The following is a 20,014-nucleotide window of genomic DNA, read 5'->3' as shown; positions in this document are numbered from 1 at the left end:
CATCTGAATCATTACACCCATGAAACCTTCTCTGATACAGTTATCTCCCCCACATTCTCTTCAGTAAACACTGAAGCAAAAAAATCATGTAATTTTTCTGCGATGGCCTTAAAGGGGCAGTTATCTTCTCTAACTGCCCCTTTAACCCCTCGATCATCTAACGGTCCAACTGACTCCCTCACAGGCTTTCTGCTTCGGATATATTTAAAAATGCTTTTACTGTGAGTTTCTGCCTCTATGGCCAACTTTTCAAATTCTCTCTTAGCCTGTCTTATCAATGTCTTACATTTAACTTGCCAATGCTTATGCATTATCCTATTTTCTTCTGTTGGATCCTTCTTCCAATTTTTGAATGAAGATCTTTTGGCTAAAATAGCTTCTTTCACCTCCCCTTTTAACCATGCCGGTGATCGTTTTGCCTTCTTCCTTTCACTTTTCTTAATGTGTGGAATACATCTGGACTGTGCTTCTAGGATGGTATTTTTTTTTTTTTTTTTTTTTTTTAAACAATGACCATGCCTCTTGTACACTTTGTAGCTGCTCCTTTCAGTTTTTTTCTATTTTTCTCATTTTATCAAAGTTTCCCTTTTGAAAGTTTAGCACGAGAGCCGTGGATTTGCTTGCTGTCTCCCTTCCACCCAGGAAAAAGATCTAGGCATCATAGTGGATAATACTTTAAAATCGTCGGGTCAGTGTGCTGCAGCAGTCAAAAAAGCAAATAGAATGTTAGGAATTATTAGGAAGGGAATGGTTAATAGAATGGAAAATGTCATAATGCCTCTATATCGCTCCATGTTGAGACCATACCTTGAATACTGTGTACAATTCTGGTCGCCGCATCTCAAAAAAAGATATAGTTGCGATGGAGAAGGTACAGAGAAGGGCAACCAAAATGATAAAGGGGATGGAACAGCTTCCCTATGAGGAAAGGCTGAAGAGGTTAGGGCTGTTCAGCTTGGAGAAGAGACGGCTGAGGGGGGATAAGATAGAGGTCTTTAAGATCATGAGAGGTCTTGAACAAGTAGATGTGACTCGGTTATTTTCACTTTCGAATAATAGAAGGACTAGGGGGCATTCCATGAAGTTAGCAAGTAGCACATTTAAGACTAATCGGAGAAAATTCTTTTTCACTCAACGCACAATAAAGCTCTGGAATTTGTTGCCAGAGGATGTGGTTAGTGCAGTTCATGTAGCTGGGTTCAAAAAAGGTTTGGATAAGTTCTTGGAGAAGAAGTCCATTAATGGCTATTAATCAATTTTACTTAGGGAATAGCCACTGCTATTAATTGCATTAGTAGCATGGGATCTTCGTAGTGTTTGGGTAATTGCCAGGTTCTTGTGGCCTGGTTTTGGCCTCTGTTGGAAACAGGATGCTGGGCTTGATGGACCCTTGGTCTGACCCAGCATGGCAATTTCTTATGTTCTTATTAATTCAAATTTGATCATATTATGATCACTATTGCCAAGCAGCCCCCCCGTTACCTCTCTCACCAAATCCTGTGCTCCACTGAGAATTAGATCTAAAATTGCTCCCTCTCTTGTCGGTTCCTGAACTAATTGCTCCATAAAAATGTCATTTATTCCATCCAGGAACTATATATCTCTAGCATGTACCAATGATACATTTACCCAGTCAATATTGGGGTAACTGAAATCTCCCATTATTATTGTGGCAGGCCTCCTAGCCTGAAGCAACGTGGAAATCACTGGTTCCAGGTACCCTTTCAATCGCAAACATCTCCTCTTAAAAGCCAAGCCGTGAGACAGAATTTATCCACCCAATCTGAGAAAATAGGACCTTGTCTTAATAGCCCATCCATTGCAAGATGAACCAGATCCACGAACCACGGACGATGCGGCCACTCTGGCATGACCACCACCACTCGACCTGGATGCTTCTCGATGCGTTGTTAACACCTGACCTATTAGAGGTCATGGAGAGAAGACATACAGAAGAACCCTTGAGGGCCACAGAAGAACCAGAGCATCTATGCCCTTGGCTCAGACTTCCCACCAGAGACTGAAGAACCTTGACCGCTTCTGAACGCCATTAGATCCAGACCTGGACTGCCCCAACGGGACCGGATAATATCGATGGCTTCTACCAACAGCTCCCATTTTTTGGGTCCTAATGTTGGCTGAGGTAGTCTACCTGCACATTGACCACTCCCGACACATGAGAAGTGGCTATTCCCTTCAAATGCAGCTTTGTCCAAACAAACAGTTCCCTGAGCCTCCTGGGGAACTGCATGAATATTCGTCCCCTCCTGCCAATTGATATATTCCACTGTAGTGGAACTGTCTGAAAACACTCTGACCATCTGATCGTGGATCAGTGGGAGGAACTCCACCAACACTCTGTGCACCACCTACGCCTCCAACCAGTTCCGCTGGGGACTACAGACCTTGTGCCGACCGCCCCCGGCAGACCGCTCCCCAACATTTGAGGCTGGCATCCATGGTCACCACAACCCAGCTCAGGATCTCCAGATCCATCCCCTTTTCCAAATTTGGCCGAAACAGCCACCACGAGAGACTGGACCTGGAGGCTCCCAGTAGCAGCAAGTCGATGAAACTCCTCTGATAATGAATTCCACCGCGAGAGCAGTGCCCCCTGAAGCGGATGCATGTGCGCAAATGCCCAAGGCACCAAATCCAACGTAGACGCCATCGACCCCAGCACCTGAAGATAATCCCAAGTCCTGGAGACCAACATGCTCAGAAATCATTGCACTTGAGCTTGCAACTTCTGAATCCCCTTGGAGGTGAGAAAAACGTTCCCAATACTGGTATTGAATCTCGCCCCCAAGTACTCCAGTATTTGGGTGGGGCACAAGTAGCTCTTTTCCCAATTGACCACCCAGCCAAATGCCTGCAACAGATCCAGCACCCACACTACCTGTTGATATTCTTCTTCCAGTTTTCCTCAAATCAACCAGTTGTCCAAGTAAGGACAAACTAAGATCCCCTCTCTGCGGAGAGCCACCGCTATCACTACCATCACCTTCGTGAACATGCACAGTGCTGTTGCCAGACCAAATGGGAAGGCCCAAAATTGGAAATGCTGCCCAAAGACCATAAAATGCAGGAATCATTGATGCTCTCTTCTGATGGGAATGTGAAGATAGGTCACAGTCATGTCTAGAGATGCTAGAAATTCTCCTTGACGAACCACCGCTACACCATCCGCAACATATCCATCCGGAAACAGGGAACCCGCAGTGATACATTCACCTTCTGCAAATTAAGTATGGGACAAAAGGACCCCTCTTTCTTTGGATCGACGAAACAAACTTGCTCCACTGCCAGCACCAGGACTATCGCGCCCAGGTCCTGAAGGTGCTCCAAAGTAGCTCAAATTACTTGCTGCTTCCTCTCGATCCTCAGCAACAGATCACGAATGCCACCCTGATGGGTTGAGAAAATTCTAATGTGTAGCCATCTTTTATTACCTCTAGGACCCATTGATCTGAGGTAATTCTGGTCTACTCTTCATAGAAAAGCGATAGACGGCTGCCCACCGCTTCATTGAGAGAGTGGATCCCGCAGGCCTCATTGCGAGGTCTTACCAGCTCCAGCCCCCTGGCCAGAGCCCACTCTGGGATTCCTACAGGCTCCTCGAAAGAACTGCTGCTGTCCAGAACTCTGTCCCCGAACCAGCACAGAACTCTTCAGGGAATGAAAACGGCAACCTTCCCGAAAATGTGAACGAGGCAGAAAGGTTTTCCGAGCTGACATTCTGTCCTCTGGCAGCTTATGGCCCTTTGATTCTCCCAGCACCTTGATCAACTGCTCCAAGTCCTCCCCAAACAGCAATTTTCCCTTTAAGGGAAGATTACAGACTTGAGGCTTGGACCACATGTCAGCCGACCAATTTCACAGCCATAACAAGCGTCAAGCTGAAACCGCCGCAACCATTCTCCTGGCCAAAGTCCAGATCAAGTCGTAAAGAGCATCCACCACATAAGCAATTCCTCCCTCCACCTGGGCTTCCTGGCTATCAGCCCCAGTCACGGCTCAGCCTTCTGGACCCAGCACAAACATGCTCTTTGCATGAGACTATCACAGATCACAGCTCGCAGACTCAAAGCTGAGACCTCTAACATCTGCTTCAGATGAATCTCTAGCTTACGATCCTGCGCATCCTTTAAGGCCACCAACCCCACCACCGAGATCTTCGTCTTCTTGGTGACTACTGACACTGAAGCATCCACCTTGGGCAACTCCAACAGCTGAAGTAATTCTTCAGTCAGAGGATACAACTTTGCCATAGCTCTGGCCACCTTCAAGCCCGCCTCCGGGAAATCCCACTCCCGGTTATCAGTTTCCTGACCTTCTTCGGGAGCGTAAAAAGCCATAGGACACCAGAGACCATCCAAGACCAGGTCCACCCCCTCATTGTCTGACTCCTCTTGGACCAGCTTACTCCCCAGCTCCTGCAGAACATGGGGAATAAGCGCCTTCAGTTCCTCCTTACCGAACAGTCGCACCACACAAGGATCATCTCCTTCCACTACCGGAACCTCCTCCAGATCCGGGGTCGCCAGGAGCTACCCTGGGATTGACATCTGTGTCATCCAGGTCAGAGTCCCCTGAACCACCATGATCTTCCAGATGATCCAGGCTCAGGTGCCGGAGAAGGTCTCCTGATCTCCTAGTTCGGGAAGTCTATGGTGCCTTCAGAGCAGTATGAACCCTAGAGGCCATAGGTCACTTAACCCCCACACTCTTCCTGGCCACAAATGCCTTGTGCATAAGGAGAACAAATTCTGTGGAAAAACCCATGTCTTCCTTCTCCTCATCTGACTCAAGACTGGGAGGAGGAATAGCCTAGTGGTTAGAGCAGTGGACTATGAACCAGGAGACCAAGGTTCAAGTCCCGCTGTCACTCCTTGTGACCTTGGGCAAGTCACTTTACCCTACATTGCCTCAGGTACAAAAACTTAGATTGTAAGCCCTCTGGGGATAGAGAAATACCTACAGTACCTGAATGTAAACCGGTGTGATATCTCAATTGAGATGAATGTCGGTGTATAAAAATAAATAAATAAAGACTGGTCTGATCCTCCCCCCCAACTGAGCCGATGCAAACACTGGCGACAATGGGGGAGGGAAATGTCTGTGCCCTGCTTCAGTTCTCCTCCTGGCTTTTGTTTTCCCCTTAACTGCAAGGTCCTCCAGATTCCCTGCTAAGTCAGCCACTGGACCTGGGATTGAGTGGTCTTGTGCCCAGGCTCGGGACCCTCCCAAGGAACCTACCCTGCCCGAAGCACAATTGCAGCATAAAGCTGCTGAATCAAGCTGCCCCCAGGTCCGCCCGCACTAGTGGCAACTCTTCCCACTATGCGATTCTGCTGGCAGCGCCATTTTTAGGCATACGCAGTTGGGCCTATTCTTCACCGTATGGCTGCAGCACGCAGGAAAACTAAAAACACAGGCAAGCCAGGGAAAACGGCTGCGCAGCCAATCGCTGTGAGTCCCGCAATGCTGCTTACCCAGTTCTGGTCTGCACTACCCTGCCAAAAAACAACCAAAACCCTGCTGCTCAGCTTTTCCTTTTTTTTTTTTAAACTCTTAAAAAGGCAGGAGCAGCCCAGCCAACAAGAAAACCACAGCAGATAGACAGAAACCCCCAAGGATACTTTCCTGCTGCTGGTCAGGTATCTGGGAAGAAGCCTTCAGGGACGCAGAGGGAACCAGGACCTCTGGCTGTCAGCAAACTGGAACCGCTGTGGGTCAAGCTGCTCAGGGATTTCCAACCTCCCGCTTGTCTGGCTCAACCTGAGGGATGGCCCATGAAGGACCCCAACACCTCAGGGAGCATTCTCTTCTTCTCTAACCTTTCACTAATTTTTCTTTTAAACTCCAGCCTGCAGGTTTGCACCTCTACCATCTGCTGGAGACAGAGAAATACTGAAGGACTGCAGATGGCACTCAAGGTTATGCAGCAGTGCCTCAAACACTTTGGTTCTCTGCTTCCATCTGCTGGTAGGGATGCAAAACCCACTTGTCTGGACTGATCTGGTGTACGAAAAAGGAATGGCAGTTCAAAACTACAGGCCATTGCCTAATTCTGATAAATGGACCAGTCCCATTTATTTTTTCTGTGGCCTTTTCACATCCCCCTAGCTGGTATTTTATAACAAGGCTAGCGTAGAATTTAAGATTAACATATACACTAAAACTACTCTCTACACCTCCCATGTCCTCTTTACCTTATCCACTGCCATCTTGCTTTGCCCACACTACCAAAGCCCTTGTGTCTGGGCCATTCATGGGCTGCGTAGCTAATCTATAATGATGCTCCTCACATTCTCAGCATGGCCATGGCACCTCATTCAATAGCACATTGACCCTCCAGGTGACTTCCAAGATACTTCACATCATTGTACGCCATCCTGAAACACATTCCGACTGTACTATTATATTATTACTGAAAACGCACTCAACTTTTAGGCATTCTACAGCTGGGGGCTTTTACTGTTTTTCTCTTGGATATGTGAAAGATTCTGTCACAAATGACAGCAAGCAGCCCAGTATACTTGATCAACAGTCTTTCCCTGTTGTGTATGACACACACCTGAACAGAGTACAGCTGGAACCAACACTTCCTGTATACACCCTCTCCTTGTAGAGTTTGACCTTATTATTAAAAGGTCTAAAATTTAAAAAAAAAAATTGTGTGTGCTAGCCCAGTAGCTCAGTGGAAGCGCTATACCAGTGGTTCCCAAGCCTGTCCTGGGGTTCCCCCAACAAGTCAGGTTTTCAGGATATCCACAATGTATTGCCAAAATTTGCATGCACTGCCTCCATAACAAGGAAATTCTCTCTCATGCATATTCATTGTGGATAACCTGAAAACCTGGATATTCACAATGAAAAACTGGCTGGGGGGTCCCCAGGACAGGATTGAGAACCAGTGCGCTATATACTGACATGTAAAAGGTCCCCAGTTCGATCCCCGAGCTGGGTCTTCCACTTTCTAGGCTGGTTGAGGATGCAGCGGGCACAGCATACACAGTCCCCCAGGGGAAGGCGAGAGTGGTTGTCATCACTCTAGGGTGATACCTACAGCCATATTCAGGACCCACAATTGCAGGGTTCTGGAAGGAGTCCTGGTGCATGGTCCCTGGTTCAGGATCATCACTGCAGTGGCCAGGCTAGGTACACTGGGGTTGGAAGGGGATATAAAACAGGGGAAACATCTCCAAGTAGTTGCAAGTGAAAGGTTGTGTATCATGTACAGTATCAGTAAAACTTTCTCTGTCTCCATCTGCTGGCAGGGAGGCAAAACCCCAGGTGTCTGGACTGATCTGGGTACATACAGAGAAGAAGGAATTCAGGCTGCCATGTGTGCTGTCTCCTCTCTCCTCCAAATCAACATTTAGCAAAGCATAAATGCGGCTCTCAGTTTCAACAGGATTTGTCACAGTCCTTGTTGATATTTTATGGTTGGTAGGGAGGTGATAAGACAGGGATTCTCTATGTCAGCAAACTTAGGCTTAAAACTCATCTGTGAATTTGTTCTGCTTCTCTCTCTTGGGACTGTGTTGTACCATCCAGGAAGGGAGCTCCAGAGAAATCAGTGCAAGATGTAATGCTGATGTTGGATCCTGTTATTCTGGGGTCAACAGTGTCCCATGCATGAATACATTAAATTTCCTATCCCCACTCCAGTCTTTGATTGAAAAATGGAAACAAGCAGGCCATAGGGTATGGGGCATGGCTTTAATGATACTTAGGTTGTTTTTGGTTTTTTTTGGGGGGGGGGGGGGGGGGGGGGCGCGGGGGCAGAATCTACTGACCCGACATCGATAACGGAATCCTTCAATCTCCTCCATCCGGAACTTGTATGGTCGCAGAACAGACTCTGAGCTTTCTGAAAGAGACACATAGGCTCATCAGTGCAAGCAGGGTAACATATGCAACATGCTGAGCAACCACTGTTGGGGTAAGATGTGCAGCACGCCTTGCATTAGCCCTGGCATGGAAAAGATTTCAGCACACTGCATGTTAGTCCTGATAAACGGTTACTGAAAACTGGTGATGGCAGGGTAAGATAGGCAGCATGCTCTGCATTACTCGCAACATAGGATCATCAAGTATTGATAGAGGAAGAGTGAGATGCTCAAGGGTAATCATAGCTACGGCCAGGTCAATATTTAAAAAATCTTGTTGGCAAAGCACCCTTGGTTTCAGAATGCTGTTCATCCTATAAAGACAGCAGGACAATAAATGCCAAGGCTTACTTATCATCCCTTGAATACAATTTTCAGGACCCATGGGGTAACAGAACCCAGAAACAAGCTTCTGTCATACAGGACAGAAACCCATCTTAATAAAGACAATGCCCATCCTTTGGGATTTGCAACTCGATGGGCCATGCTTTGCTACCAGCATCTCTGCTACAGTGCTGGCAGCCCCACACCAAGGGAGTCATTTTTCAAATTGCGATGGACTGTCATTGCGACTTTAACATTTAAATGAGGGAAAGGGGCGGGGTAAAAAAAAAAATTTATGCCAGTACTGCTGTGGGCAATAATGTTTTACACATTATCGCCGGCAACAGCACCAGAAATAACACCACCTTTTGCAGTGGCGCTATGGGGGCGACAGTGTGCGGCATGGCCGCAACCGTGGTGGGCGAAAACGCACCACTGCGATGCGGCCAGCTGCACACTATCGCCCCACCCCTCTTCTGGCCACGGCTCATCATTCCGCTATATTTATAGTGGAATGATAAATAGGAAAATTAGTTTCTTACCTGATAATTTTCGTTCCTGTAGTACCAAGGATCAGTCCAGGACACCTGGGTTGTGACTCCGCACCAGTAGATGGAGACAGATTAAAACTTGTGGGCGGAGCCATATATAAGCCCCTGTGCCAGTCACAGCCCCTCAGTCATACGTAATGTCAAAGTAGAAAATCCAAAAGCCAACATAGCTAACTATAGAAACTCACTAAGAAAACGAAAACAACTGCAACACCCCTACAGGAAAACAGACTCTCCAACCGGGAGAGCGAACAAAACAAGGGGTCAGCGTATTAAAAAAGAACAATGAGCGGACTCTCCGTTACTATAGCGCAACACTGCGGGCGGGATCCTGGACTGATCCTTGGTACTACAGGAACGAAAATTATCAGGTAAGAAACTAATTTTCCTTTCCCTGTACGTACCAGGATCAGTCCAGGACACCTGGGATGTACCAGAGCTAAGTTACCGAGGGTGGGAAGCAGAGAGTCCCGCTCGGAGTACCCTCTCTCCAAATCCCCCAGCATCAGTAGCCTGAACATCCAACCAGTAATGTTTAATGAATGTATGCAACGATTTCCAGGTAGCCGCCCTGCAAATCTCTTGAGGCGATACCTGAGAAAATTCCGCCCAAGACGCAGCATGAGACCTCGTTGAATGAGCACGAAGACCCACCGGCGGTGATTTACCGCGCAAAATGTACGCAGAACCAATGGCCTCCTTGAGCCAACGGGCGATCGTCGTGCGGGACGCAGCAGAACCTTTCTTTGGACCCGATGTCAACACAAACAGATGATCCGTCAACCGAAAAGAATTTGTGACCTCTAGATAGCGAAGAAGAGACCTCCGCACATCTAGCTTTCTCAAGTCCCTTGATTTCGGGTCAGAAGACTCCCCTACCGCAAAAGAAGGAAGTTCAACTGATTGGTTCAAATGAAAAGCCGATACGACCTTAGGCAGAAAAGATGGAACGGTCCGCAAGGAAACCCCCGAATCGGAAATGCGCAAGAAGGGCTCCCTACAGGACAAAGCCTGCAACTCGGAAACTCGACGAGCCGACGCAATCGCTATCAGGAATACAGTCTTCAACGTGAGATCTTTGATCGTAGAACGCTTCAGAGGCTCAAACGGAGCTGAGCATAAGGCCGAGAGCACCCAGTTGAGGTTCCAAGTCGGACAAGGGAACCGCAAAGGAGGACGGAGGTGTTTCGCTCCCCTAAGAAAACGGGAAATATCAGGGTGGAGAGCCAGGGAGACTCCCCTGACTTTACCACGCAAACAACCAAGCGCCGCCACTTGGACCCGTAGGGAACTGCATGCTAAACCTTTGGCCAGCCCAGCCTGGAGAAAAGCCAAAATATCAGGAATAGTAGCGGAAGTGGGATCCAGACCCCGCTCTACGCACCACTCTTCAAAAACTACCCAGACTCTAACATAAGCCAGAGATGTAGACTGCTTCCTGGATCTCAGCAACGTGGCAACTACCGCATCTGAGTAACCTTTGCGCTTCAAACGATTCCTCTCAAAAGCCATGCCGCGAGACAGAAGTGATCCGCATCCTCTAAACAGACGGGGCCCTGACGAAGGAGCCCCGGAAACCCCTGTAGACGAAGGGGCGGCGCCACCGACAATTGGATCAGATCCGCAAACCACGGACGGCGCGGCCATTCCGGCGCCACCATGATCACGTTGGACGGGTGCAATTCTATGCGCCGCAGGATTTTGCCGATCATGGGCCACGGTGGGAACACATACAGTAGCACCTCCATTGGCCAGGGAAGAACTAACGCGTCGACCCCTTCTGCTCCTCTTTCTCGGCGTCGACTGAAAAATCTCGGAGCTTTTGAGTTGTTCCACGTGGCCATCAGGTCCATGTAGGGCGTTCCCCAAGTCCTGCAAATGAGAAGAAACGCTTCTTCCGCCAGCTCCCACTCTCCCGGATCCAGGTGGTGCCGGCTGAGGAAGTCCGCCTGGACATTGTCGACTCCTGCTATGTGAGATGCAGCGAGATCGCTGAGATGCCGCTCTGCCCAGGCCATCAAGGAACTCGCTTCCTCCGCTACTTGAGGGCTTTTCGTCCCGCCCTGGCGATTGATGTAAGCCACGGTGGTAGCGTTGTCCGACAATACTCGGATCGCCTTTCCTCGTACGAGGGGTAGAAAAGCTTGCAATGCCAGACGGACCGCCCTGGACTCTAGGCGGTTGATAGACCACCGGGTCTGATCTTCTGACCACAGACCTTGAACCGATTTCCCTTGGCAAACTGCACCCCAACCGGAAAGACTGGCATCCGTGGCCACTACTGTCCAGTTGGGAAGGAGAAGAGATACTCCACAGGAGAGATGTTTGGGATCCAGCCACCAGCTCAGGCTGGAGCACGCCTGACTGTCGAGAGGCAGTGGAAGATAAAATTCCTCTGAAATCGGTTTCCAGCGGGAAAGCAATGAAGACTGCAGCGGTCGTAGGTGAGCGAATGCCCAAGGGACTAACGCCAGCGTGGAGGCCATAGATCCAAGAACCGTCAGGTAATCGCAGACTCGCGGACGGTGCTGAGACAAAAGACGTCGCACCTGAGACTTTAATTTGCATATCCGTTCCTGAGAGAGAATCACTCTGCCCCGTTTTGTGTCGAAGACGGCTCCTAGATACTCCAAGGACTGAGTGGGTTCCAGATGACTCTTGTTGTAGTTGACCACCCAGCCCAGGGACTGCAAGAATTGAAGCACCTTGGCTACCGCCTGCCGACACAAGCTCTCTGACTTCGCCCGAATCAGCCAATCGTTGAGGTAAGGGTGAACCAGGAGGCCTTCCCGACGTAAGTGCGCCGCCACCACCACCATCACTTTCGTGAATGTCCGAGGCGCTGTCGCCAGGCCGAACGGAAGAGCCCGGAACTGGAAGTGTCTTCCCAGAATGCAAAACCACAGGAACCGCTGGAACGCTGGTTGGATGCCCACATGAAGGTATGCTTCTGTAAGATCTAGTGACGCAAGGAATTCTCCTGGCCGCACTGACGCGATCACCGAACGAATGGTCTCCATCTTGAAGTGAGGGACCCGAAGGCATCTGTTGACTCCTTTGAGATCCAGAATGGATCGGAAAGTGCCGTCTTTCTTGGGAACTATGAAGTAAATGGAATAACGGCCCTTGCCGTACTGATCGGCCGGAACCGGAGAGATAGCCCCCAAGCTTTCTAGTCTTCGAATGGTATCTAGCACTGCCGCTTTCTTCTTGGGATCTTTGCAGGGCGAGACCAGGAATTTGTCCACTGGGATGCGAGCAAAATCTAACTCGTAAACCGTGTCTTATCACATTGAGGACCCACTGATCCGACGTAATGCTGGCCCATTCCTCGAGGAACAAGGATAGACGCGCCCCCACGTTTGGGACAACGTGCTGAGGACGCAAGGAGGGATGGGCCGGCCGAACTTCATTGCGAAGGCTTAGACCCCGCACCCGACGGGGCTCCTCCTTGCCTGCTAAAACGTTTGCCTCGAAAGGACTGCTGCCAGTGAGTGTTCCGAGAAGAGGACGGTCTATAAGAGGACCCGGTGGATCTTTGCGGCCTGGACTTTCGGGATCCCCGGAAACGAGCTCTGCTGGAAAACGAAGAGCGCGCCCGGGCCCTATCCTCTGGCAGCTTAAACGCTCGGTTCTCACCTAGTGAAACCATTAAGTCATCTAACTCCTTTCCGAACAGCAATTTCCCTTTAAAGGGTAACGCCCCGAGGTGAGCCTTGGACGAACCATCCGCCGCCCAGTTGCGTAGCCAAAGAAGACGGCGTGCCGACACCGCTGCTACCATGGACCTAGCTGAAGTGCGTAAAAGATCATGGAGCGCATCAGCCCCATATGCAATAGCCGCTTCCAACCTATCTGCTTGGGAAGCCTCCTCCGGAGAGAGATCCGCATTAGCCTGCAATACCTGGGCCCAGCGCAGACTAGCACGCATAGCAAAGTTCGTGCAAATGGCAGCTCGCACTCCTAGGGCGGAAACCTCAAAAATCTTTTTGAGTTGAACCTCCAACTTTCGGTCCTGAATATCCCGGAGGGCTGTTGCTCCCGTGACTGGGATGGTAGACCTCTTTGTGACAGCGGAGACCGCCGAATCCACCTTCGGGAGTCTGAGGAGTTCCAACGCCTCCTCCGGTAAAGGGTAGAGCTTATCCATGGCTTTGCTGACTTTCAAACCCAGCTCCGGAGTATCCCATTCCTTGAAGAGGATATCAGTGGATGAGAAATGAAAAGGGAAGGCGACCGCCGGCCCTGTGAGGCCGAGCAAAACGGGATCCATGTTCGCCTCCTGTCGGACCACCACTGGGGGAGCCTCAATCCCCAGCTCCTGGAGAATGGCTGGGATGAGAGGTGACAGTTCCTCTCTGCGGAATAGCCGCACCACCTTGGGGTCATCCCCGTCTAAGGCCTGTGCACCTTTCCCTGCACTAGGCTGTGCCGTTGCATCCGGTGCTGCCGTCCCAGCCCCCATCAGGGGCTCTTCGGAGGCCTCTGTATCCGTCCCGGGGGAATCCTCGGAATCCGATTCCTGCGGCAGCCCCCGGGGAAGCCGCTTCCCCCGGGACGAGCCCTGGGCGATCTCCGCACCCTTCCTGGCCTTCTTTTTCCGAGGCGGGGACTTGCGGATAGCAGTACGCGAGACATCGCCCCGTATGCGCTTGCTGCGCTTATATCTGAGGACTTTGCGCAATAACAGCGCAAAGTCCTCAGAAAATTCTCCGGAACCCGCTGAATCGCTACTCGAGTCCCCCGGGACCGAATCCCCTCCGAAGGGACCTCCCTCACCTTGTCACGCTGCGGGGAAAGCGCGGGAGGTAGAGACAAAGCCCCCACTGTCTCTCTGGAAATTTCCCGGCCCGTGGCCAAAATGGCTGCCACTCCCGCGCTAAGCGGGAACAGCTCCTGAGGAGTGCCAGAGGGGCCCCCACCTCGCGGCGGCGATCGCGCGACCCGGGACCGAGCTCTCCGAGGTGCTGCTGAGGTGCCCTCATCACCCGGGACACAAGCCGAACAAAGGCTGTCCCGGGAGAGACGCGCGCGCGCAGAGCCGCAAGCCCTGCACTGCGAACCGCGAGGCATGCCGGCGAACGCGGGAAAACAGAGACGCGAAAAGAAAATTCACCTCAGAGGAAAAAAATTCAAATAACCAAAACAGCGCAATTCGGCGACCTCCCCCCTGCAGGCGACGCCCCCCACCGACCGAAACGGAACGGCAACGCCAAGGAACAGAGAGCCGCAAAAAAATAAAAGTAAAACTTTTTTTTTTTTTTTTACAGAAAAAAACGCGCTGTCCCTGGTTCTGAAAGCCCTATTTCCTGCAGGGGTGAGTGAACTAGGCTCCCTGGTGTCACCCCTGACGCTGCCACTAGCTCAGCCGGGTCCTCAACCCTGGCAGCGGCCTCGACCGGGGGAGGGTAGTCCCCTCAGGACCTCTCAACTCCCCTGGGATGCAGGGCAACCAGGAAAGAATTAAAAAGAAACCCAATTTAGCCCAGAACAATTAGACCTAACAAAAAACTAATTCAAAAAACCAAACCTGACAAACACCAGAATCAGGTCAGGAAGGGCTGTGACTGGACCTGCACCATCTACTGGAGACAGAGTAAGACTGAGGGGCTGTGACTGGCACAGGGGCTTATATATGGCTCCGCCCACAAGTTTTAATCTGTCTCCATCTACTGGTGCGGAGTCACAACCCAGGTGTCCTGGACTGATCCTGGTACGTACAGGGAACCTATGCTTAGTTTGCTTTTTAAACAAAAGATAAAAATAAAGCCTTTCAGTGGGTACACCAGTACTAATGACGTCCCATGAAACAGGAAAAAAAATCCTCAAACTGTAAGTGGCATGCTGACGTGTGGCCCAAGCTGGCACACATCAGTGGTATATTATGAAAACACGATATGTGGCATTACATGCATGGGGAGTTTCTCCCAGGTACATCAAGGTGCATCCCTGTGAGAAAGAGGAGGATGGCACCTCTAAAATCTCGTCTGTGCTAAGGTGCCTCTACCAGAGCAAAAAAATAATTTGTCGGACTCATGGAATCAGTTGCTCATTCTGACTATGAGCCATAATTCACCTTAAGACACATGGAACAAAGACCCCAGTGTTAGTTCTTCCTATAGATAAACACTATACAACAGATTTTACACAATGCACAGACAATACTGGACAGATAAGACACAAGAAAATGAAGAAATAGAATATAACTTGGAGTCTAGCCCGATCTGTTAATTTATGGCTTACGGTTAGAATATATACTAGAGAAACAGATAATAAATACCAGAACCAAAAATATGTTGTCACTGTTATCAGCAATACAAACATCTGACATGGCCCTCCCATCAGCTGACTACTACCAGTAGCTGCAGTAGCCAGCTCTACCAAAGTTAAGGGTCATGCTCCTGTTTACCTCCTTTGAGTGCCTCTTCTATCTCAGCCAGCAGAGGGAGCTCTGTGTGTGATATAAAGGTCAGAGCAGTGCCTGGGTTGTCTGCGCGGGCTGTCCTGAAAAGGATAAGTGGAAAAACAGATCAGTTCAGCAGGGCTTTGAAACAGTCACAGACATAAAGGGCCTGAGCACAGCATTGCAAGCATTATCTCCAGTCACTTTCCTCTCAATCATATGAGAACAGTTCTTCACCCTATAACTGCCCTGTTTACCTCCAAACTTCTCAATCTAATCATTTTAAAATAGGAAAATTGGTTCTTACCCACTAATTTAGGCTCCTGTTGTACCACAGATCAGTCCAGACTCCTGGGTTTTGCCTCCCTTCCAGCAGATGGAGAGAGAGAAAGTTTTGCTGACACTGTCACATAACCCGAGGTGCCACCTGCAGTCCCCTCAGTATTGCTAAGTACCCAAGCCAAGATATCAACACACAACCACAAATAACTTTCTCATATCCCCCAGAACGAGCAGTAGGAATTGGAAACTTAAATGGATAAATCTTTCTAACTGTGCCATTCTTCAGACTAATTACAACAGATTGAGCGGACTCTCCAATTCTTCCCACATCAATTGGGCAGGACTCTGGCCTTAACTGTGGTGCTACAGGAACGAAAATTAGAAGGTAAGAACCAATTTTCCTTTCCCTGTACGTACCCAGATCAGTCCAAACTCCTGGGATGTACCCAAGCTTCCCTAAACAGGGTGGGACTGCGAGAGTCCCGCTCGAAGTACACTTTCACCAAAGCCCATGTCCTTTGAAGTCTGGACATCCAAATGGTAATGCCTGGCAAAGTTGTGCAGCAATTTCCATGTAGCCGCCTGACAAATCTCGTGGCAATACCTGTTGACATTCAGCCCAGGAAGCAGCCTGAGAACGAATAGAGAGAACCCTTAACCCCCTCAGGGATAGAATAATCCTGACAGATGTACGCTGAACCTATAGCTTCCTTCAACCACCGCACAATGGTGGAATTTGAAGCTTTATGACCGTTTTTTTGCACCATTCCACAAGACAAAAAGATGGTCCGACAACCAGAAGCTATTAGTGAACTTAAGATATCGCAACACCACCCGCTTTACATCCAAAAGTCGCAACACTCTTGTGTGAGGCAGTGTAGCATCCAAATTTGGAAAGGCCAGAAGCTCTACCGATTGACTTAAATGGAATGACGACACTACCTTCGGAAGGAAGGAACCGCCTGCAACGAGACTCCAGAATCTGTAATTCTCAAAAAAAGGATCCTTACATGACAAAGACTGAAGTTCTGAAATAATTCTAGTGGAACAAATTGCCACCAAGAAAACCACCTTTAAGGTGAAATCTTTCATAGTAACCCTTCTAAGTGGCTTGAACAGAGCCGCACATATACCCTTAAGGACCAAGTTAAGGCTCCAACAGGGACACAACTTCCGAACCAGAGGACGCAAATGTTTTGCCCCTACCCAGAGAAAACGCACCACATCCGGATGCTCAGCTAAAGCCACTCCCTGTACTTTGCCTTGAAGACAGCCCTAAGCTGCCACCTGAACTCTGAGGGAGTTAAAGGCCAAACCATTCACCAACCCTCTTTGCAAGAAGGTCAGAATATGTGCTATGGATGCCCTAGTAGGTTCAACCCCCAGCTTCACGCACCAAGCCTCAAAAACTCTCCAGACCCTCACATACACCAAGTAGATGGAAGTCTTTCTAGCTTGCAACATAGTGGAAATGACATCCTCAGAATATCCTCTCTCTCTTAAGCATTTCCTCTCAAAAGCCAAGCCGCAAGACAGAAGCGAACCGCCTAATCTGAAAATATGGGACCTTGGTGCAGAAGGTTTGGTAGACGAGCGAGCCTCAATGGCCCATCCACCACTAGATTGATCAGATCTGCAAACCATGGCCACACCAGTGCCACTACAATCATGTCTCCCAGATAAATATCTACACACCGCAATATTTTGCCCACCAGTGGCCACGGCAGAAACACATACAGGAGAGTACCCCATGGGCAAGGAAGAACTAAGGCATCAAACCTTTCTGTGACTGAAGAAGCACGGTGCCTTGGCACTTCGCTGAGTTGCCATTAAGTCCATGTGGGGTCCGCCCCATCTGCAACAGATGAGTTGCATTGCTTTCTCCAACAAATCCCATTCTCCGGGATCCAGCTGTTGTCAGCTGAGAAAATCTGCTTGCTCATCGTCTACCCTAGCTGTCTGAGAAGCTGCTAGTAATGCCAGATGTTGCTCTGCCCACTGAATTAATTCCTGGGTTTCCTCAGCCACTGCTTGACTTTTGGTACCAACCAGTCAGTTGATGGGAGCTGCTGTCGTTGCATCGTCTGACAAGATCCTTACTGGCCGCCTGCGCAAGAGGGGTATAAAGGCACACAGTGCGAACGCACCGCTCTCGTCTCTAAGTGATTGATAGACCACAATGCTTCCTCCGCCGATAACTGGTCCTGCACCAACTGAGCTTAGTATACAGTTCCCCACACGGAGAGACTGGCATTGGTAGTAACTATCATCCACTTCAGAATGTCCAGGTCACTCTGCGACACAACTGGTCCCAACCAAGCCACCATGAGAGACTGGACCTGGCTAGCTCCGTAAGAGGTAGTGGAAGATGAAACTATTTTGACAACGGGTTCCATCGGGAGAGCAATGCCAACTGCAGAGGCCTCATATGAGCAAATGCCCAGGGAACCAGTTCCAAAGTGGAAGCCATGGAACCGAGAACCTGCAAATAATCCCAGACCCTGGGTACAGTCTTCTCTAATAAACTGTGAACTTGCACCTACAATTTGTAAATGCGTTCCTCTGTGAGAAACACCTTTCCCACTGCCTGCCTGCAATTTTTGCCACAGACGCACAAGGGGAGACATGAATAAATCCCTTAATGTACGAGCAGATTCTAAAGCGTAACCTTGCCTTATCACACTTAAGACCCACTGGTCTGACACGATCTTGGCCCCCTCTTCAAGAAAAAGAGTCAACCGACCCCCTATGACCAGAACTGAGGAGTGGGTCAGCCTCGCTTCATTGGGCAGACTTGGCTCCACCATCAGCCTGGCCAAAGCCATCTCTGTTCAGCTTTCGACCTCAAAAGGACTGGTTCCAGGACTGCTGCTTCCCTGAGGTCTGCCCTGGGCTCCTCCTGAAGCCTTATTCTGCCAAAAACACCTATTCCCTCTGAACCAAGAATGCAGAGGAAAAGATCATTTTCCCCACTTTCAGTTTATCCTCAGGCAATTTATGACTTATTCTCTCCCAAGCTCCTCCATCTCTTCTCCAAAAAGCAGCTTTCCTCTGAAAAGTAATGCTCCTGAGACTTGGATAAAACATCCACTGACCAGTTTCTCAACCAAAGACGTCATCTGGCCGAGACGACCAACATCATCGTCCTAGAAGGTGGCCTAATGAAGTCATATGTAATATTACATATTAATATTATATTATATTACATAGGAATATTACATATTATTATTATATATTAATATTACATATTATCATATGTAATGTAAACCGAATTGATATGTAACTTTGCTACATGAATTTTGGTATATAAAAATGTTAAATAAATAATAAATAAAATATAATGCATTGGATCCATAGGCCACCATGTCCTCCAGCCGCTCCATCTCTGATGCAGACATCAATTTATCCGCCTGTAACTGTTGCACCCATCGAAGCATAAAGCTGCTGCACTTTGCAGCACATATGCCTAGGGCAAACACCTAAAAAATCTTCTTGAGATGGACTTCCAGCTTCCTATCCTAAAGATTCTTCAGCGCTCCAGAAAAGAAAATGATTCCTTACCTGTTAATTTTCATTCCTGTAGTACCGCGGATCAGTCCAGACAGTGGGTTGTGTCTCCCTTCCAGCAGATGGAGACAGAGAAAAGCTTGAAGGGTGCTCTCTTATAGCCTGGAGCACCCTCTGCATCCCTTCAGTATTGAGTATATCAAAGCAAGAAAGTGGGTACTAGTCAGACTTTTTCCAGATGTATGGAAAGAAGGCAAAACTATTACCAGCATGGTTAAAAGGGGAGGTGAAAGAAGCTATTTTAGCCAAAAGATCTTCATCCAAAAATTGGAAGAAGGATTCAACAGAAGAATATAGGATAATGCATAAACATTGGCAAGTTAAATGTAAGACATTCAATAAGACAGGCTAAGAGAGAGTTTGAAAAGAAGTTGGCCGTAGAGGCAAAAACTCACAGTAAAAACTTTTTAAAATATATCCGAAGCAGAAAGCCTGTGAAGGAGTTAGTTGGACCATTATATGATCGAGAGGTTAAAGGGACATTTAGAGAAGATAAGGCCATCACGGAAGGATTAAATTATTTCTTTGCTTCGGTGTTTACTGAAGAGGATGTTGGGGAGGTACCCGTACTGGAGAAGGTTTTCATGGGTAATGATTCAGATGGACTGAATCAAATCACGGTGAACCTAGATGTGGTAGACCTGATTGACAAACTGAAGAATAGTAAATCACCTGGGCCAGATGGTATACACCCCCCAGAGTTCTGAAGGAACTAAAAAATGAAATTTCAGACCTATTAGTAAAAATTTGTAACCTATCATTAAAATCATCCATTGTACCTGAAGACTGGAGGATAGCTAATGTAACCCCAATAATTAAAAAGGGCTCCAGGAAGTTAGCCTGACTTCAGTGCCACGAAAAATAGTGGAAAGTGTTCTAAACATCAAAATCACAGAACATATATAGAAAGACATGGTTTAATGGAACAAAGTCAGCATGGCTTTACCCAAGGCAAGTCTTGCCTCACCCATCTGCTTCACTTTTTTGAA

At 48.6% G+C, this 20,014-nt stretch overlaps 1 protein-coding gene across 2 annotated transcripts in view; it reads right to left on the bottom strand.

Moving 5' to 3' along the window:
• The window catches only part of DDX56 (DEAD-box helicase 56), a 103,688-nt gene that overhangs the window by 18,126 nt on the left and 65,548 nt on the right, over positions 1-20,014 (bottom strand). For both annotated transcript variants that reach the window (XM_029604182.1, XM_029604183.1), the window contains 2 exons: positions 15,183-15,277; positions 7,806-7,879 (listed from right to left, as the gene is read on the bottom strand). In XM_029604182.1, coding sequence (XP_029460042.1) covers positions 7,806-7,879; positions 15,183-15,277 — 169 coding nt within the window. The remainder of the gene's footprint in view (positions 1-7,805; positions 7,880-15,182; positions 15,278-20,014) is intronic.

This window comes from Rhinatrema bivittatum, chromosome 5 (assembly GCF_901001135.1).
Source record: "Rhinatrema bivittatum chromosome 5, aRhiBiv1.1, whole genome shotgun sequence".
Taxonomy (NCBI): domain Eukaryota; kingdom Metazoa; phylum Chordata; class Amphibia; order Gymnophiona; family Rhinatrematidae; genus Rhinatrema; species Rhinatrema bivittatum.
This window is presented reverse-complemented; position numbering and strand designations above follow the sequence as displayed.